Here is a 22892-nt window from a genome sequence, read left to right on the forward strand (position 1 = left end):
GTCTGAAAAATGACTTTTTGATATGGTTATTAGAAATTCAGAAGTAATTTTCAAACATAACATACCTGTGGATGTGTTAGGTGGTGTCATCTTTACTTTTTGTCACTAATTTTTAGTTTAATAGTTACTTTAGTCTTAGTTTTACTCTGCAACAATCTTATATTCCATTCTCTACTCTAATATCTAATTAGTGTTCCATTAATTTTCACATATTACATTCTGACATATGTAATTCTTTTTTTTCAATTAAAATTTTTTTAATGTTTACTTATTTTTGAGAGAGAGGGAGAGAGAGAGAGATAAGGTGCAAGCAGGGGAGGGATAGAGAGAGGGAGACACAGAATCAGAAGCAGGTTCTGGACTCCAAGAGCTGTCAACACAAAGCCCAATATGGGGCTCAAACTCATGAACTGTGAGATCATGACCTGAGCCAAAGTTGGACACTTAACTGAGCCACCCAGGTACCCCCTGACATATGTAATTCTTAAGATATCCTTTTAAAACAATTTATCAGTAAGCACCAATTATTTTTATTTACCTTCTATTTTAACTATAGTAAAATTGGCTGCTTTGTATAGTTGTTTAAGTTTTGACCATTTCAAAGAACCATGTAAAAACTACCACAGTCAATATACCAAATAGTTTTATCATTACTAAAAATTCCCCCATGCTGCTCTTTGTATTAAACCTCTTCTCCATCCCTAATCCTTATCAACCACTCATCTGTGTCCTATAGCTTTGACTTCTCCAGAATGGAAATCTAGTCAGAATGCCATTGGTCTTCATTCTTGACGGAAATTTTATTCATCCAATTATTTAAGGCAGACATTTGAGAATAATCCTAAGCAATTCTCTCTTTGGACTCCACATCTAATCAATTATATCTTCCTTAATATTTTTGGAATCCTTCCTCCACTTCAGAGAGCTGGGAGAAGAAAGAAAAGGAAGTTATTGGAATTTCACTTTTAATAAGTATGGTTTTGAAATTGATGGTCATTATTTATTAGCTTTTTACTTGGAGTTTTTCTAGAAAACATACTTTATTAATCTCTTTTGTAGGTTATCTTGGTTTTAGGAGAAAGAGTTGAGAAAATTTGAGACAAAAAAATGTAAATATAGGCTCTAGCTTTCAGTTGGAAAGGAGTGTACAGAAGAAATAATTTGATAAAGTGAAAATATTTTCCTAGGAAAGTGGAGATCTTGAAAGAGAATTGGTTAAATTGGAAATTGAGAGAGCTTCTGATACTCTTGTCCATTGGGATTTAAAACAACCAATGAATTTTTTCTACTTCCTCACCATTTGTCTTATGCTATCCTATTACTAGAATATTCAGCAATTCCTTTATAAATGGGCTATTTCATATCTTTTTTCTTGATTATCCTTATGAGCATGAAAAACAGGCTTAGCCAAGTGGCTATCTTTACAATATTTAAGTATGTTTGTTTGTTTGTCTATTTATTTATTTTAAAAGTTTATTTATTTTGAAAGAGAGAGGGAGCACAAGCTAGGGAAGGGCAGGGTGAGAGGGAGACTGAGAGAATCCCAAGCAGGTCAGTGCTGAGCCCCACATGAGGCTCAAACTCACGAATCGTGAGATCATGACCTAGGCAAAATCAGCAGTCAGCTACCATATCTTACTGACTGAGCCATCCAAGCACCCCGTTTTTTTTATTTTTACACTTTTTAAATGTGACAAAAATTTACTCTGAGAATAACTGAATTTTCACTCTCTTTTGAGAATTGTTTGGAGTTTACCACAATATTTATACACGATATATTGAATAAATTCCTCATTGAGAGATTGACGATAACCCTTTCCAATGTAACTAAACTGTGTTCCAGCCCAAAGTGCTTTATCTTCCACATACTTTGTGGAATATTAGTCTGAATCTTACAATGAGTAAGATGAGTGCCTCTTACACTGAATTTTGAACTTTCTTTATATATAATTTATGTATGAAGGTCTTGATCTTGTAGAAGATGGAAATTTCTCTGGGGAAAGGAATAGAATATCAAGAACAAAACAAAACATAGAAGCAGAAATAGGAGCAACACATATATATACACATAAATAGAAAAGTTTCTTATAACTGATTAAATTCTCACACTAACATCAAACTTTCATAAATATTGGGACTATGTTGGCAAGTAAAGGAATTCTAAACTTTTTTTTTATCAGATAAGAATAAAAAAAGAATGAAGGTGATTGATGTTACAGTGGTTAGTAAAAAAAAGAAAAAGACTCCTTAAGCAGTCAGGTGAAATGACTTAGGGATTAGAACAATTAATTACATCTTGAAGATGTAAGACTTCTAGAAAGCCCACACCTCTTGTAATGCTCAAGGACCTATCTAAACTACAGATCTTTGACTCAGAACACTTTATTGGTGGACAAGTATGAAGACTCTTTGCTTTAAGTATTTCCCCTGAATTCTCCAATCTATTTCAAACTTGAGTTAACTCTGAGAGTCTTTCCAGACTTTGTGTCATTCACCACATCAATCTTAGTTTGGTACCTTTTGGAGTATTGTCTGCCCCTGGAATCAGCCTTCATTGTGTCACATACAGGTCCCCATTCTCTAGTCCGAAGTGAATTCATTTGTTAACTGAGTAAGACGTATTATTGTGTCACACAGTCTTCTTTTTCACTATATATTAATTCTGGAATTGGTTGAATGGAGTTTCAGAATAAGTTTCACCGTGAATACAGTAAAAATTAATAGTAGAGCAATTGTTTGCTAGGTAGCACAATATAATTTTTCTATCAGCCATTCTACATTTTCAAATAGAGTAGACCAGGAGTAAAAATAGTCCTGACAGATGAAAGACGTAAGTGGCAATTTTAGTGGTTCAAATCCTAATTTTGCCACCAGCTTATTTTTGAACATGTTGGATATTAACTTTTCTAGTTCTGGATTTTATGCATTTTTAGATGATGGAATTGGGTTAGGTCTGTTGATGCCTGAGTATAGATAGCAACGAATTCCTTTCTCCAAACAGATGTACACTGGAGTGAAATGCACAAAGTAAATCAGATCCTCTCTGGTAAAAGTTTGAGGAGTGGGATGGAAACTTGAACACCCTGAAAGGAGTCATTGGGAGAATTAATTTTGAAAATCATCGTTCTCCATGATATGTAAGGTTATTTGTGCTTGTGATAATCCATGAGTTCAAGTTGTATTGAGCGTATTTGAAGATTTAATTCAGACAATGTACCTTAAATTTGAGTATTACAGAGATATAGGAAGGGAAGAAAAGCAAGACCATTAAAGGAAGGTTTACATCTAGGTTTTCCTTTTAGCCTAGTGTTCAATTTGGTTTACCATTTATTTAGAGATCAAAACCAAGCAACTTAATAGGGCATCAGCTATTTGAGTCTTTGAACCTCTAGATATAACCTTAACCCTAATCCTCAAACAGCTGCTTGAACCTTTGGATAAATGGCCGAGGAGAGAAGGGAAGGGAAAATCAGGGAGAAGAATGAGAGGTTCAAGAGTTGCACCAAGTTGTGAGTACCGATTGCCTACCTCCTCCATCTCCACAATCTTCACTACAGCTATTGGTGAGCATGTTTCTATTTTAATTTTCCTATGTATTTTCCTATCAAGTCTGCAGTTTCCTTATTTCAGTTCTGTTCATCAAATACTCATTGAGGACCTGTTCTGTAGCAGTCAGTCTGCCTGGTAGCAGAGATACAAAGATAAGTACCAGATGCTCTTAATCCTTTGAACAGGTTATTTCAAATGCTATTTAGAGAAATTGCAGTTGATGGAGCAAAGAGGGATTAAAAATTTTTATGCCTTTTTTTTCCGCCTGAAACTATTGGTTTAGAAAAGCAAGATGAAAAAACATGTGAGAAAAAGATATGTAAATATGTTTGTATTCAAATGGTACAGTTGAGTTATCCTGTTTCTAATCTTTGAGACCTTAATTTCTGTATTTGTGTTATAGAGTATTGAGTTTCCTTTCTCACTTCTATTATATTAGGAAAGAAATGAGAGATGAATGGGCCAGATAGGAAGTAAAGAGGAGATAGCAAGTGTGTATATTAAAGGTTAATGGGAAAGAAGATAGGAGATTAAGTTAGAATTGAGAGGAAGTGTTAGTGGAGTACCGAGAGAGAAATTGAATAGGACTCACATATGTTAAGAAAAAAAAAGAAGAAAAAGAGACACATGAAGCAACCAAACGAGAAAATAAATATAAACACATATTTAAGGAATTTTCTAAAGGGGAAATCTTCAAGTTTTGTTTGCAGCCAATCTTGGATGCTACTTAAAACTTTGATTTCAACTTTTCAATTCTGGTACAATGCCACTGCTACTATGTAGGAGGTATGCTTTTGGGGAAGACTGAAAAACAAGAGGGTGTTATTTCACTGTAGAATACAAGATGCATGTATTGGTGAAATGGTATTTAAATATATTATAGATAATAAAATAGAAATATCTATTTCATATTCATATAATATATATTATATTTAAAATATTACTCAGCAAAAGTCTGTAAAGAAAACATTTCAATGTCCTCACTGGTACATGTATTAACAATGTGCTGTTGATCTCCTGATACAAGAATTATTTAATAACATAAAAGCTTATTTCTGGTTCAGTTTTTGCAATAGCTGTAGTCAGAGACTAGGAACCTCTACACCCCTAAAGTATAAAATTGAGAACCATCTAGATTTTAAAACAAAGCATAATATAGATCATCTACGCTAGGAAATATGCACAAGTAAGCTGTCTCTTAATTTCAACCAGCAATTCATATGAAGGGAATGTAACTGACTTAATTGTATTACACCTAGGAGACATGAGGTAATGGTGCTTTTGATGGATTAACATAAAGGATGACTGGAAAGTAAGTGTGTATCAGTGTATCTGTAGCATCACTCAGGGAACAGGAGGCCCTGGGGAAAGGAACCGGTGCTGGATGCTCATGCCAGCCAGGGCTCTGTAGCATTGCCCTTAGCATCCCATCAGGCTGAGCAACGTGATCCACACACACAGCTCCCTTGCCTAGAGTGCAAGTTCATTGTACAGAAAACCTGGTCCAAACTGTGAGTGCAGCTCTTAAAAGCTTTAACCTTATGCTTTAACCTCTTTTATGTCCACATTGGCAAAATTAGGGTAATAATGGTAATAGTTTCATAGAGCTGTTATGAAGATTATGTTAATTAATGAATGTAAAGTGCTTAGTGCCTGTACATAGTAAGTATCAAATAAGAATTAGCTAGAACATAGAAGCCTGATTTTTTCCCCATCTAGTTTATTGCTTTATCTTCTACACCTATTATATAATGAGTGGCCAATAAGATTTGCTGGAAGGATGAACAATTTGACAGCTCATGTAGTCTTTCAAAGGTGATATCAGGAAACACAGAAAATAATATTTTGACCTACTTAGCATTTTTATACTGAATTAGAAATTAATAAGTTAGTAGTCTGCCTTAAGCTTTGGTCTCTTAAAACATTTAGTTACATTGCATTAGTAAACCAGGACCTGATCTTTCTTGGAAAATTGATTATATACAGTTTCTGAACCTGTGAAAATGAGAAGTCAGCTGGACCAATTCAATTAATGCAATGATCGAGGTAACTTGGAACCACCACCATTTATCGTCTGTGTGATTTTGGCTGTTACCTAATCTCTCATCTGTTTACACATCTAGAATATTGGAAGAGCAATCATATTTAGAGTGTTCTTTTTGAGAATAAAATGAAATAATTAATATAAAGTGCTTTGCAGAGTATGTAATATATAATAAGCCCTTAAATAATTCACTCTCAAGCATAACATTAATTCATTTACTAATGCAATCAACATTTACTGAAGTACTTGTCATGTCAGATATACAAAACAGGAGTAAAATATGGTTCCTATCCCAAAAATTTCCAGTGTGTAATGTAGGGGACAAATTAAAAGGTAATTATCGAATAGTGGAAGTACTTTTATGGAGAGATAACAGGGAATCTTAGGAGTTTACAGAGAGAGGACCTGAATTACATTTGTATAAAATGACTTGACCGGCAATATATTTTGAAACCTCAATATTTTCAAAGTCTGCATTATAATAACACTAATGTTTATTAATTAGTAATCTAATTAATTCATTTGGTTGTGAAACACTTAGTATGGGCCTGATATGTGTGGGGCCAAGGATAACATACATCGTCTGATCTAATCTTTACAACATGAGGATGCTCTTTTATTTTCTCTACTTTTTACAGATAAGGAAACTAAGAGAAAAATTAAAATGTGCCCCGTGTCTCACCACAGCAAAAAAATGGAAGAACAGTGTCAAACCAAGGTCTATCTGAGCCCAGAGACCCCTGAAATTCAGTTTAACTATTCATTAAATTTGCATCTGTTGTTGTTGTTTGATTTTGTCTAATATATATTGTCTATATGAATCATGCTACCTCCTTTTTGATGTTTTTTTATTTATATTTATTTTGAGAGGAGAGAGTATGAGCAGGGAAAGGACAGAGAGAGAGAGAGAGAGAATCCCAAGCTGGCTCTACACTGTCCACACAGACCGTTACATAGGACTTGAACCCATGAACCATGAGATCATGACCTGAACCAGAGTCAGACACTCAACCCACTGAGTCACCCAGGTGCCCCAATGGTACCTCTTTAGCACTGGGATATCTGTTTCCTTAGAAGACAGAATGTAGAATGAATTCTCTTTTAGTATACTATTTTCTAGTTTATTGATGTTTAAAAATTGCTAAAGTAGTTTCTTAGATATTTATGTAGAACAGCCTTCTGTAGTACTGTTCATGAGAATCCCTTTCAAAAACTCGTTTTTAGCTTTTAGTCGCTTGTATATTATTTCTTAAACATTTACCAATAATTTGCATTTCCATAGCTAGAGATTAAAGTAATTAACAAAATGTGCTCTTTTTTAATGAGGTCAGATTTTTTTCCCTATTGAATACAGAGGTTTTTATCTAGGACAATGAATTATTCTAAAGACATATTACTATTAGGGAGCACCAGTATACTTCTGGTTTTAGTCTCAGTGAAAAAAGACAAAAATAGTATGTGATCATTGAGTCTGAAATTTGAGGGGGGTGGCAATGGAGCCTTGAAACAGGTTTAAACATCATCTGTGTTTGTTGTTTTGTAAGCCTTAAGATATGAACTTTCTTTACAGCAAGGCTAGAGCTTTGGTATGGAGTTAAAACTCAAGCATCCTTTTCTCTTTCATAGCATTACCTTACATTTCTGTTCTGGTTCTAGAATTTCACTTCTTTTAAAAAAAATGCATCAGGTAAAAAGCATTTAGAATTGTAACTTTTTTTTTTTANCCGACTAAGCCACCCAGGCGCCCCTAGAATTGTAACTTTTGTTCTGGTTTTGTAACTCATGAAGTGATATGTTTGCTTATTTTCAGTTACTTACCAGAATATTATCTTCAGAGAAGTACATGCTGACTTTAAGTGTCCCCTCATAGTTAATTGGAAAGATATCTGTGCCTGGCTTGCAGTATATATGTTCCTGTTTATGATTGGAGGATGGGTAGAACTCTGCACATTTTCTATGCAGGAAAGAGTCTGAACAATGATGAGGCTTTGATTAATACTATTGATGCTTTAATGGCCCATTTTATATCCTGAACACTGGGGGAAAATATGTTCCCTTCTGTAAAGACTATGGTTCTTATGATTCACTTAGCACAGATAGCAAAAAAGCATGAAAGATCTCTTGTCTCACAAGAAGAAATGGGTGGCTGTATAATGCCAGTTGCATATATTACTGAACTGTAACAGAGGAGAGGAAATTACCCAGTCAGAATAGATATGTCTCTGTAGCCTTGTATCCGCATTCTAATAGCCACAGAGTTTATCTTAGTCTGAATGGAGCTCTAAGTTATTAATTGTTTTAATGATTTCATTGATTTCTGTTAATCTAGGTAATGTGCCTTACTAAATTCGGTAGTTTATTTTGCTTTTCAATTAACCTTTTACTTTTGTTATATCATTTTTTATTAAAAACAAAGGTTTTATCTGCATTTTAATGATATGCCTATCTTAGTATGTTATGAATTATATTTGGCTATCTGTACTGCAATTTTCCTGAATACTTTAGGATAATGGCACACCACAATGGCTCAGTAGTTTAGTGCAGGTTAAACACTTTTAAAAGTTACTTGAATAAATTCTAGAAGCCTGTATGTATAACCAAAATATATATTTAATTTTTTTGTATTTTTAGAATACAGCCATGAAAGAAATGTAATGCTTACTTTACTGTTACTCTTCCAATATAGAAATAATGCTATTATTTCAAATTAAATTCAACTTATTTTAATTTTGTTCAATTCATAGATACAAAAATATATTATAAACTCTTTGAAAATTTAAAATGGTGTTTAAAAATAGTATATCCCAAAAGAAAGGCTACTATATATATATATTTATTTCTGTGTTTATAGAATATTTCACTAGCTTATATAGATTGATATTCAAATACAATCTGCTTAATGAAGGTCGTAATTTACTTTGTCGATGTAAAGTTATCTGTATATTTATAAATATATTAGTGGAATAATCCCACATGATGCTGAGGTAGGTTCTCTACTCTTCATTACTGGGGAGTCACATTCACACATAACTTTTGTACCAATTAAAAACTGTTAATGACAAAACATTGTAATTGATTAGTCTTTGTGTGTTTACAGCTCACTTTAATTGCTGAAAAACGCCATTTGTCAGTTTCATGTTCTATTGACAATGCTATTGATCTATCTGAATTTGGCTTTGTCTTGTCTCTCGTACATAAAACTCACATATGCAGTTCAAATGGGAAATGACTGTATTGATTTCCTTAACTTGAGCCCAAATGCTAAAGATTTTTGGATAAGCTTTCTCATTACTTAAGCCAAAATCAATAAGAAAGAGCATCTTTTAATGAAAGAGCAGTTTGAGCAACGTACTTCAGAAATAGGGTCCTGTTCATTCTTTGCTTTACAAATCGATCTCCTAGGTTCCTTAAGTGAGGTCCAATTGGTTGACATTGTGGTTTGTCTTTGTGTGTAAACTTGCAGCTTCAGAAAAGAGAAGATGAGCTACAGAGACAGTGGAAAGAAACTCTCTCCCTGAGAAAGAAGAGTTCACTACTACTAAGTGTAAAATCTAGTGTTGAAATGCAACACAATTTACAAATATACCAGATATTTCTTACATCTATTAAGTTCATGCTTATATTTTATGATTGGACAATATTTTAAAAGTACCTTCACTGGTTTATTTTTTAAATATCTTCATATGCATATTATATACATTTACATTAATCTTATTTTAACATTTGCTTTTATTTCAGAAAATGTCTGCTCATTGCTGCAGTTTATATTCATATAATGCAAATTAGTTCACTGAAACATCAGGTCATTTTTACAATAGCTTTTTGTTAAGTGATCTCTGGATTTTCATTTTTTTTCACTGTTACATTTCCTATTTTCTGCAGGAAGAGAAACACTGGAGGTGAGCTACAGCAATAAAGTGCCCATGCTGAGGAATAGCAAAGTGAGTTGAACACATAAAACAAGTGATAGGGACAGGCCAAACGTCAGGTACTGTACTATGATATCATTAACTTCCGTGAACTACATAAATTAAGCTGATTATGCCTTCACTTAATTAACTGAGAATGACCTATTGATGTATAGGCCGAGTTAGCTAGAGACCGCTTGCTGCACTGTACTTAATTTATTGGTTTTCAATTAGTTCTTCCATTGCCTGTGATTGTTGAGGAAAAAAAAATGTCCATTTACATCTATGTTCTGTAGAGTGGTTTTATGAACCATGAGTTTCTATTTAAAATTTTATCCCCAGTAGTATTTTTCTTTGCCAACAATGCTTAGGTAGATTTGAATAGTTTTTTTTTTTTTTTCTCATTGTTACATACATTTTGGTTTCTGGAATAAAAGAAATCTATTCATGAATTCATCTTGTTAGTGTTGTGATATTATTAAATTATAAACGATCCCTTATATTCCTTTCAAGAACTATTTTGCTTTAATTACGTTTTGGAAATTAATTTTTACCGAATTTATTGTTAAACTGTACTTTCGTCAAGTAATCTCAATGAAGAAAGTTCTTTGGTAAACCTTTAGATTTTTGAGTTTTTTTCTCTAGACACTTGAGACTCGTTTTTTGAAGCAGAAAGATTATAGTATGAATGGTCATTCTCAGTTTCCTGTGGTAGTAGGACTAATGTATATGAGAATATCTTTAGAGAAAAATTTCTTCTTCAACTTTTGCCCTTATCTACACTGATTTTGTGAGAGCTGAGAAACCTCGTTATGTTGTCTTCTACTATTAACATTTTGTACTGAAACTGTGTGCTCAGTTGCTGTCTATTCACTAGATTTTGAGCAGCTTGAAGGCAAGACGTATATTTGATTCATTTTTATATTCATAACATCCAAATGAAATCTCTAGAATGAAGTGTGAAAGTAAGAAACATTTGGTAGTTGAGTGAATAATTTATGTGATACATTGTATGTTGTTTTAAAAGCATATAAACAGTCAAAAATATATTATTTATGTTTGGGAAATTTGATGTGAGGCATTATTTCATATTTTAATTGAACTATCATTTTGGGGTGCATGGGTGGCTCAGTCAGTTAAGCATCTGACTCTTGATTTTGGCTCAGGTCATGATCTCATGTAAGTTTGAGCCCCGCTTCAGGTTTGGGTTCTGCACTAACTGCATAGCCTGCTTGGGATTTTCTTTCTCTCCCACTCTTTCTGTTCCTCCCCAACTTGTGTGTGCACTCCCTCCTTCTCCTCTCTCTCTCTCTCTCTCAAAATAAATAATCATTTAAAAAATAAATAAAATAAAAATAAATTTAACTATCATTTTTTATAGTCCATTTTTTTTTTAAAGTTTAGGTGCATTGCTAATCATTCTCTTTAGTTCATGGCCATCATTGGTTCATACAGCCCTCATAAGGCCTCTCTCTCCTTATAAATTTTGTTTGATTTAATAGAAAATTATTTTTATTTCCACAAGAATTATATGAGAGTATGGCTTACCAGCAAAGTCTGTGTGGTAAGTCTTTTGGCTTATGACAGCCTTGTAGATAAAATATGGAATATCTTTATACTCATAATAGTTTTAATTTTAATTTCTATAATCTAAAGGAAATTGAACACCTTTTCATATGTTTAAAGGCTATTTATATTTTTTTCTGTGAATTACCTGTTAATATCTGATCGTTCCAATATTATGATCACTTAGTTTCTTGACATTTTTTTCTGCACTGAGGTGTCTTATATTGCAATAACTTTTTCAGTAACTACAAACCTTACATATTCTCACATTTACCCATGACCTCATATTTTTTTACTTCCTTCTGAATTTTAAGTGCAATAAGCTTTATTTTGGATATTCTCATTACTTGCAACTATTTGCATTAGTTCATCCTATTTAATAGGAAAGAACCTCTGACCTTATTATTTACACATTTACTAAAGCAGCTGAATATTTATACTTTCTATTCCATCTGATATTGTTTAAGTGGGAATATTTTCTGAAGGTTCTAAGGTTCTTGATATTTTTTCCTTACATTAAAGCTTTAATTTGATACTTCTCTGTCTAGCATCCTTTCACTATGAAGTATGGGTAGCCTGCCACTAGGAACAAGCAACCAGCTTCGCAAACAGAATAATTGGTACTATTCTTTTCACATACACAAAAGTAAGTTAAAACAGGGTAGAGCTTTTATCATCAATTGATTCTTAGAAGTCCTTTCTTGATATTTCAGCCCCAAGGCTTATATCAAAGTTGTTTCCTTCAATGTGGAAACTTCAAGCTTCCAATTCACCAGTCTGCAAGCCCTGGGCATCAAAGCAGACCTTGCCTGTGATCCATGGCTAAGCACTTACTTTCTTGAAGTGATGCTTAGTGCTCTGATTCACCATCAAGATCTGAGGGTGCTGTTATGAGAAGATAAATTAGGGAACCAGACGATTAAACCCTTTGGCCTCCACTGAGATCTTCCTGAGCAGGAGCACTTGTCTCCAATTCCTCTTTGACCTGTTATTGTTTCCATATGGCAGCCACTGCTCAGACTCTCACTTGACTTACACATGATTCCTGAGAGATTGACATGTGTGAGGATCCTGATTGCTTCAAACGGTAGTTGTGGAGAGGCCATGGAAACCAAAGGGTCTATACCACTGTATATTATCTTCCCTTTAGCTACCATTTTATTTCATGCTGGAACTCATGTTCTTTTCTACTATTTTGACAATTAAAACTGCAATTTTCTTTATTTTTCAAAATTCTCTGATAGTTTCTCATTTCAGTCTGTCAGGCTGATGGCTTTATAATTTCCTTACTTAGAGAAGTCATGATTTTAAAACAGTTCTCATCATCATCATAGTCTGCATTCTTATTCTGATTGAAATTTAAATAAGAAGGAAACCAAATGATGTATAATTTATGAATATTTCCTGCCTATCAGGTTTTCATCATTTTGTCCAATGTTCCTCATGTGTCACGTGTTATATTTGTGCTCATCTACCACTATGTGAAGCTCAGTTACTCACCTCATTGTTCTGCCTGACAAGTGACTTAAAACAAAAGGTAGAAATGTTAGATCTTTGTTGTTTTAAATCCATACATTAATATTGGGGGCACCGTTCCTCAGACCCTTTTCCAGTTGATCTTCTAGTCACATCAGCTACTCCAATAAATTTCTCTGTCTTTCTCCCACTACTCGGTTCGATCTTTAGCATCTGTTTTTCTTCCATGGTCTCCTCCTCTTCTACTTACCGTCTTGCTGCTAGGCTAGACTTAAAACATGCACACATATGAACATGCAGAAATCTGATCAGATTACTCCTCCACCTAAAATCCTTTCGTACTCCCACATAACTTGAACTTCTTTTCAAACCAAAGCCACCAGGAACAGGCAAAAGAGAAGCTAACTCATGCTGTGCTTTGAGTCTCTCATACCCAATCAACTATAATAATTCTGCTTTTATAAATTTGTTTGGCGCAGCTAAAATTATATTTAAAGAAAAGGTCACCATTTACTGTGATTATGCCATGTAATGAACATCTTCCAAATGTCAGTATTTTACAATGGCAAACATTTACTTTTCTTGTCAATAGGTCTTTGGATTGGTTCAGGCGGTTTTTTGCTGCAGCTACTTGAGGTTTTCTCCACATGTCTTTCTTACTTGAGTGGCTGTTTCTGGCCCCTTTCTTCATGAAGCATGCGGAAGCAACAAGACAGGTCAAATAATACAAGCACATTTCAGAGTCTGCTCAGATCCTATGTACTCAAATGACATTGGCCTATGATGTCACATAATAAAGAAACATACTCAGCCCATAGCGAAACTACGACAGGGATATAGAGGGCATGAAGGAGAGTGAATAAGTAATACTATCTACTCCAAAAATCTCTCCTATTCTAAACAAAAAACAGTTCTCCTGTTTCAAACAAAAGTTTTAAAATAATTGATCTGCCAGATAAAGTGCAAACCTTAAGAAACAAAAGTACATACATGACCTTAACTTATTTACCTTTCAGTTTATTTTCTGAAGCTTTCTGCTATAGCTTAGTAGTCATTGCAGCAAATTAATCTTAATGCTTTCATACACATACATCTTTTTCTCTCTTTTGAATGTCCTATATCTTCTGTGGAAAAATAGTTCTCATCCATGTTTACCCACCTTATTATTAATGTTTGCTATTCCCAAATAAAGCATTTTTCTGGCCAAAATTAACTAACACTGAATTTTGAAAGTCATGCCTAATGGCTGACATGTAGGCATAGATACATTTAGTTCATCCAAGGAAAGATGGGCCCTGTTTCAGCCAGTCTGTAAAGGAATGCTGTGGAATCTGATTTTGTCCACTCTGATTCAAGAATCTTGATCGAAGTAGTTAGATCAGATATAATTTTTTCCCAGATCTTAATATACTACACTATATTAACTACTATAGTATATGTGCTGTAGTATTTCCTAAAAGAGGCACATCACAAGTATGAGTCAGGAAATCATGAAGATAAGAGTGGTGTAGACTTTATGGTATAGTTAACAACCATAATTTTATAAAACAGATAATAAGTGCCATTCAGCAAAGCTTTTATATTATTTTATCCTTAGGTAATAATTCAAAGACTATGCTCTGTGGTTTGTATTCCTCTTCTGCTGGTTTCATCCATTTCTAACACTCTACTGTGTATCTTACACTGTTCCTGAATCATATGTGATATGTTGGAATGTTGCTTTCTTATATCAGAAATCTTAATTATTCACTTTCTACTCATGTACTTGTCCACATAACAGATTTTAAGTAGCAGATTTAATCATTTCTACAGCTAAAGAGGCATCTCTTACTCGGATTATTGCTGCCAAACATTGTCTTTACAGCTTTTAATACCCTAGGGAAGATAGATAGATAGATAGATAGATAGATAGATAGATAGATAGATAGATAGATAGAAAAGGCAAGTTTACTCCACAAGCTGTGTACTTTGTTCCATATCATCAGACAATTTGTATCGTACTCATGCAGCAAGGAAATGGATTTTGCTTCACTGTGCTTGGGAAGAGCAGTAATGTAGGATCAGAGCTGAGTTTGGTTCTGGATAGAACAGAAATGCGGATGCTATAATAGTAGTTAAATAAACAATGCCTTGGCAACTCAGGCTTTCTTGCTTCTCTGTTATGATCATTGTCTAGTAGGTTACATATATATCATACACACAAAAGATAAGAAATTGAATTTGTGCTTACAAGGAACTTCTCATGATAGATGACAGGTGACCAAAAGCAGAGGTGTGCTGAAGATGGCTCCCACTGTATCAAGAGAATGGATTGTTTAGCACTTCTTTCCAATCCTTGTTCTTTGATATATTGATAACTTAAAATTGACCATGGTAGGAATATTTAGTTCATGGGAATTAACAAATGGTTAAAACCAGATAGTTTTTATTTTTTTATTTTTATTTTTTTCAGAGAGCTAGTTTACTAGTATACCAAGAGCCAAGCCTTGCACTTTTATATAAATTTTTATTACCTTTCTTGTCAGATTTATAAGCTCTATATAATTTTTATTTCATCTAATTCCTAATGTTATAGGAAAAACTAGTGTTATATATGTATAATTCCTAGTGTTATAGGAATAACTAGTGTTATATATATATGTATATATACATATATACATATGTATATATATATAACACTATATAATTATATGTTTTTTCACATATTCTACTTTTTTCCACNTAATCACATATCCTTCTACTTTTTTCTTTCTATCCTTAAATTCTTTATTTGTTTTTTTTTTCTTCTCAGGATTCTGGTCAGCTAATTATAAAAAGATTCTGATATAATGTTAAATATTTCAAAGTTAAAATGAGTACCTTGCTTATTATGTTATGTTACATTAAAATGTTATGTATAAACATTAAATAACTATCAATTCTAAATTTAGTTTGCAGGGAATTTTAAATGCATCTAAAGATTTTTCTGCTTTATATGCAAAGATAGAAACTTGTTAGCTTAAAAGGATTCTCTCGGGGCGCCTGGGTGGCTTAGTCGGTTAAGCGTCCGACTTTCGCTTAGGTCATGATCTTGCGGTTCGTGGGTTCGAGCCCCGCGTCGGGCTCTGTGCTGACTGCCAGCTCAGAGCCTGGAGCCTGTTTCAGTCTGTGACTCCCTCTCTCTCTGACCCTCCCCTGCTCACGCTGTCTCTCTCTCTGTCTCCTAGAAATAAATAAAACATTAAAAAAAAAAAAGATTCTCTCTTCCCCAAGATAATCTAAATCTTAAAAAAATAGATAAACTATATTTTTGTATGAAACTATTCAAATAGACTCTTCCAAAAAATTTTAAAGATCATGTTTACATAGATGTTATTCAATAGTAGCTCTGCAACTAATAGATAAAACTGAAAAATCAAGATTGCAAAAATTGTATGATTTTGGAGATTTTTCTGCTTTTCTAGTTGGGTGTGGTGCTGTGTCCACAGATTTGTTTTCAGGACTTGTGGGATATAAAATATTTGCCCTAGCACCCAGCCCAATATATAGTGGCTCAAGATCTTATCAATAATTATAAATAATCAGCAATATAAATTAATATTGTTACCAGAGAATTTGTTTCCAAAAACTATGACAAAACTTTATCCTTTATTATACATAAACTCTAGGGTAAACAAAATCATCTTTATTCATTTATAATTAGAATATGATGTTAGAAATAATTATACTAGATATGTGCTCCATAATGTTTCCTATGTGAGGGCCTTGTATATGTGCATTTATACCTCTTAACAATTGTCTCTTTTTTTTTTCCTTCCCACCTTCTGCATCTTGCTCTTACTACCTTCAATTCAGATTAAACTTCAGAGTGGGGAAAACCCAGGTTGTGGAGCTTTAATACTGGTGTAGCTTTGAGCAATTTGATATATGTCCCATTTTCTCTATCAGCTCTGTTAGGAAAACAATACTACGTATTCTATATACTGTTGGAGATTAAATGGGAACTTGTTTATAAAGCATTTAGAGAGGGCCTTGACATAACTTTTATCAACCAGTTATTAGCATTATCTTTCACAAGCCACCTTCTCTGTAGTTTCATCCCTGAGGTCTTCCATTGATAGTAACTCTCATCTCTTAATATCTGGAGTATTTATTTTAACTACCCTGCTGTGTTAACTTTTTCTTTGTCTTTGTTCTAGATTGTAAGGCTCTTGAAGGAAGAAGATTGCTTTTTATTCTTCATAGGAATAAAAATCTGTAGATTTAAAACAAATTTATTGTTGATGGTGACACTATTGATAGAAAGATGGAGGAAGAGTTACACTTACTTTTCATAGATTTATTGTCCAAAAGATTTCATATTTGCACCCACGCAGTCTTTCACACATCACACTCAACTATCCAGCAGTTATATTTCTTGTGCATGTCATATGTAGTTTATTTTCCAGAATTTGTGAGATCTGAATGGTTGATGTTATATAAATTAGAATTGATTTCTTCAAAATGGACAGCAATACATTGGAAAATATAGCATACATTGGAGAAAGTACAGCATACAGTGAAATTTAGTAGGAAAAGCAGACACTATTTATTCGTAGCTTTGTTTCATTGGCAGAAATCTTTGTGTTTTTTTTTAACCATTTACTTAGTTATTCTTAAGTAGGTGGGTTACTTTCTCATTACATATGAAAGGCTTAACCTTTTCAAATGTTTTATGTTTCAACACAGCAATTCTTGAGAAGCTGAAATTTTAACTCAATTAGCATACAGTACAGAAGACAAACACATAAATCAGTAACAGTTTTAAAAAAATAAAGGTTAGTGTTGTCTCTGTGATGATCAAATGAATGGAAGCCATTTGTGTCAATGACAGTGTTGTATTTTTGAACTAGCTCCCAATTCCTTTGTTTGCCTTCTGCCTTTAAAATTATTCCTGAAACAAGTACAGTGGCAAGCTAATTTTCTATGTTCATTTACATAATTGCCATCATAACTTCTTTTATCTTCCATCAATTTACCACTAAAAGCCCAGAATGTTTCTATACAATTATTGTTTTTTTTACTTTATGTTTCTAAAGAACTATTGAAAGGGTTGATGATTTCAGGCCTTATCCTTATAAATATTAACTTAGAATAGAACAAACAGGTGTGTTCTCATAATATGATCACTTAGAATAAAGAGGGATGTAATTTGAACACTTAGTATAAAGGGAAATTTATTTTTGGGACTCATAATGGTGTATTTTAACTAGATATTAGAATATAAATAAGATTGGAGAACATGCATACTAAATGAAAGATATCTTTGGCTATATTTTTATGAGTGATTTAAGAATATTTAAAATTAAAAGAAAAAAAATAATAAAAGATTGAGAAGACTCATTGTCAGTATTGACCAAATGCTGGCATATAGACTCCACCATCCAAAAAGAAATTATGCTTTGAGTACACTTAGGCAGCCATTTAGGATAAATATATTTCTTTAATACACCATTTGATCTTTTATACATTCACTGATTTTAGTTGAAAGGTTGTTTAGGGATTTTACTACACAGTGTAGAGTGTGGACCAAACAGACTAAGCTGATGGAAAATAAACTACCAAATACAACATGGGATACCCAAATTTCTGGCAGATTTACAAATATAAATATTATAGAGAAATCAAATAAATTCGTATAATATGTGTACAATGAGTACATAATATGTATATAATATACATATAGTTAATAAGAGTTTAATCTTTTAAAATATTTAAATGCAACTGCATTCTTCTGATGATTAATAGATAGAAATAGGTAAAAATAAATGTAAAAACAATGTTTCAGTATTTGTTACATAGGACAAGCAGCAAATGCAATTTCTAGAATGCATTTTAATACAGTTATTTGATCTATGAGTTTTCCATTACCTTACAATATTTTATTCTGCTTCATTTATAGGAGAATATGCATTTTACCATTTAAAATGCAATTAGAATACTAATGTTTATTATGTAGGCACATAATTAATCTGGTTTATACACATTTTATCTCATTCTCACAAACAGTGTGATATGTTATTATTACACCTGTTTAAAAGCAAGAAGGCTAAAAGTCATAGACGTTAACTCCCTGGTTATTACTCCTAGTACATGACAAGGTGTAAACCCATGTTATGTGTTTCTAAAACCCATGCTGTGTGCATTCATTCTGGTTTATTACCTTTCGTTGCTTAATATTAAGCATTACTTAGGAAATAAATATCCATACTTCAATGGAATAGTGACAGGATAAAAATCATAAAATTGAAATTGAAACACAACAGCACAACTTGGCAAGCAGATCTGGAAAAAAGTTACATTTCAAACTACACCTGTCTTTAATCAAAGCGAGAATAATACTACATCTCTTATAATTTAGATAAATCAAATCTTCCAGTACCTTGTATTGGGATGAGCAATATCCTCCAGTCAATAGTATACAGTGCATGTCCTGGCTTTTTCCTAAACTAGTATTCATGGGTTTAGCGTTTAAGTGTTGATAATGTGAATGGCTTTTCTCCATATTTATCCCCTATAGATCCACTAACAAAATTTTGTTTCCTATACCCACAAGTTTAAATTTTGCTGATCTACAGGTCTTAGTTTCCAAAGATAGAATGTGTCCTCCAAGGGACACACAATATGTTACTTTAAATCAAGTGGAGACTGCCATTTGGTTCTTTGGGGCTTTGTATGCCAATAAGTTATTACACAAAGTAGTGAGTTTGTGCCAATTGGGGTGACTAGGACGGACTTGGGTCACTACAATGCAATGTGAATAAAAAGAGGATTATATCTGGAATTCAGAAGATTCTCTAGGATGTCTCTTAGTACTTCCATATCTTCTGGATCAAGTCAATGGAGAATTATAACACAATCCAAGTAGGACTGAACCAATTCAACAACTCACTTCCAAAAGCACTAAAAGTTCGAATCACCCCAGTATACAAGGAACTTTGAATAGCTGAGGGCAAAGGAGAAAGATGGTAGAGAAGGAAGTTAGGTATGTATCAGCTACAATCATGTATCTTCTTGTAGAAATGAAAACTGTAACAGTTATGTGTATTTCTTCCTAACTTTTATAATATATTTAGAAATTTAGTAACTGATTATTTTTCTCTTTTCCTCACTATTCTCCTATCTAACATCACATTTGTGAGCACTAGCTGATTTAATAGTTCAATATTTTAGTTACAGGATATCAAATAAAAAGGGACTATGATTCAGTCAGAAGAATGGACATTAATTTAAAAATGGACAAAATGACATTGTACCTGTAGAAGGAGAAAGCATGCTTTTAATTGTATGCATGATAGGTGTATAACATTAGTTGGAAGCATGACATTACTATCCTCTTTATTCAGAAGTTAAGTATGGTCAAAGGTTTGGGTGCCTAGCTGACTGTGATGGCTTTAGAACATGTTGACTTGGATAAGCTGAGCTACATTTCCCAGAAAGTTTTCCTTTTATGTTTTTTGCTTATATTTGGCCACCTGAGATATCTGTGTGAGACTTGGAAAACAAAGCAGTAGCTATGTTCACTCTAGGAAGATTGATAAGGTCTAGCTCTTCTGTAGCTCATGAAAGTTTCTGCACTTTTGCTTACTCAGATTGTTGGCATGGACAGCAGCCCACCCTGGCCCCCAGCTACTGCTGGAATTCCATTGTCAACGTCTCAGGTCTGAGTCAGGAACAGGTTTGATTCTTTTTTTTTTAATTTAATTTAATTTATTTTTGAGAGAGAGAGACAGAACATGAGCAGAGAGGTGCCAAGAGAAAGAGAGACACAGAATCTGAAGCAGGCTTCAGGCTCTGAGCTGTCAGCACAGAGCCTGACGCAGGGCACAGTCTCACAAACTGCAAGATCATGACCTGAGCTGAACTCACATGCTTAACTGACTAAGCCAACCAGGTGCCTCAGATTTGGTTCTTTGGTAGAGTGACAGCTCTGTTTACAATCATTCATGGCAGTGAGGTTGGAGGCTTAGAAATGAAAAGAGGTCAATAGGGTCTCCCATGCAATATAGACACAGGTTTCAGTCATCGTTGCTCTTCTCTACTTGTCCATCATTCAAATCTTACCACCTGTCTTGTGCATTCAGGTTGGGTTGTAGATGAAAATGAAACGGTAGACCATGACTGTGATACCAGCCTTCACAAGTGCATAAAGTCAAAGCCCTATAGTAAATCTCTTATTCCAGAACAGCACTCGTAGTTTTATTTCTCTAACTTAATTCTGACACTATCTCTTATCCAATATCTTACTTCTCAAATTTCAATAATGATAGATACTTAGGAAATAAATGTTCATACTTCAAAGGCATATTGTCACAACAAAAGTTTATATATATATATATTTTTTTTTTCTAGGACAGAGAGAGAGAGAGAGAGAGAGACAGCGTGAGCAGGGGAGGGTCAGAGAGAGAGAGAGATACAGAATCTGAAATAGGCTCCAGGCTCTGAGCTGGCAGTCAGCACAGAGCCCGACGCGGGGCTCGAACCCACGAACCGCGAGATCATGACCTAAGTAAAAGTCGGACGCTTAACCGACTAAGCCACCCAGGCGCCCCACAGCAAAAGTTTTAATATTGAAAAATAAAATAGATCAAAATTAGACACAATCTTTTATAAGTATATTTCAAATTTCACCACTCTGTAGCCAGGTTGAGCTAAGTATCATTAACCATCTCTTCCATAATTTCATGTAGAAAAATCAAACCTCTTAGAGGAGAGTTTTCATTCTTTGACCATTTCATTATCATAATATCATAATGACATTATGCGTATCCTTATAATACTATGCATTATAAGACTAAAATCATTTCTAAAAGTGATTTCATCTAATGGGTTGTAGTACAGACTTCACCCAGGGATATACAAATTAACTCAGTTATATGTATTGAAATAAATGTATGTGAATGATTGATACATTACTAACACCTACAAATTGTTTCAAAACTTACATAGAGAAATTATACAAATATTTTCTCAGATATGTAGACTATGAATGAGGCCTAGCATTGGCAAGATTCTTACTGTTGAAACCTATGTAATAGCCTATTTTAAATTCAGTATTATCCTCCATTGAACTCAAGGAAAAATAATATGAAGGTTATGCATAATAATTATAATTTTATCATATTTTTTCTAAAAACATTAAGGACATGTATATAATAATTTTGAATGTGAAATTGGTGACTTATGCAGAAACAGCCACTGTATGATCAATTAAAACAGGAACATATCTTTTGCATGACTCGGAGCTTTTAATGTGCAAATATATAGAATTATTCATTCAAGGAAAAACTATAATAAATAATTTGGCTTGTTTTAAAATATTATTTTAAGGCATTTTATATTATTTCATAATACTATTATGGAAAAAGGATAACGTGTGTCATATAAGAATGTAACAGCTTATTTCATTTTGTAGAAGTTATATTCCATTCGTTTTCCATGGCATCTAAATTCGGTCTACCAGAGACAATAACAAATATTTAGTTTTGTTTTGTTTTTGTTTGTTTCTTAAGGAGCACACATAAAAACAAACACACATATACACTCTTATTAATTAACTTTTGTATGTATATCCTGTCCCCAAGCTGTGTAATTTGAAATTTTAAATTATTGAAGGTTTTTTCAATTATTAAAATAATAATGTTTATTAGTGGCTAGTATTATTTGGTTATATTACAATCCTGTTAACATTCTCCCATGTTCTCTTCCTATCACCTCCAAAAAAGAAATCTAATTTTAATACGGTATGTAAGAAATCTTCACAGTTTAACTCCTGCCTACCTTTCTGAACTCATTTAGCCCACTCTGAACAGTGATTACCAGACTCTCATATTGCATTGAACAGTAAAATGTGAAACAAAGCAGTAAATAAATTATGGTTATCAAAAGAAAATTGATGATTTTTCTGTCAAAATTAAAAACAATGCCTCCACATGCTACTTCTCTTGTTTAATAAAATAGTTAATATTTAACAATCTACTAAATTGGAACAGGATTAATATCAAAATAAAGGTCCATTTTATAAAGTACATAAAAGCAACTTTTAAAATTCAATTCAACCTTTTTTTTTAATTTTCTAATTTGGGGGGAGGGAGTTAAATCACAGAATGGCATTTCTGGCACAGGAAGTTCATCACAGAATGGCATTCTGTAAGCACCAGTGAGTGGGAACTATGGCCAACAGCTGCTTGTTCACAGAATTGATTGTTTCCTGTGTTATGAACATCATTTTTCAATTAGTTTGCTTATTAAATATTACTAATCCTTCAAATTCAACCTCACACTTGAAAGATTGCTGGGACTGTTGAAGAGTTATGTATTTCCTTCTTTAA

The 22892-nt window shown here is 33.3% G+C and overlaps 1 protein-coding gene across 6 annotated transcripts in view; it reads left to right on the plus strand.

Annotated features, from left to right (window-relative positions):
* The window catches only part of LOC144239969 (uncharacterized), a 277882-nt gene that overhangs the window by 58783 nt on the left and 196207 nt on the right, over positions 1-22892 (plus strand). For 3 of the 6 annotated variants that reach the window (XM_077774231.1, XM_077774225.1, XM_077774221.1), the window contains one exon: positions 9476-9492. In XM_077774231.1, the coding sequence (XP_077630357.1) occupies positions 9476-9492 (17 nt within the window). Of the gene's footprint in view, positions 1-3421; positions 3564-9475; positions 9582-22892 lie in introns of all 6 variants that reach the window. The other 3 variants (XR_013337545.1, XR_013337546.1, XR_013337544.1) reach the window with 3 other exon arrangements.

This window comes from Crocuta crocuta, unplaced genomic scaffold (genome assembly GCF_008692635.1).
Source record: "Crocuta crocuta isolate KB4526 unplaced genomic scaffold, BGI_CrCroc_1.0 scaffold81, whole genome shotgun sequence".
NCBI classification, from domain to species: Eukaryota; Metazoa; Chordata; class Mammalia; order Carnivora; family Hyaenidae; genus Crocuta; species Crocuta crocuta.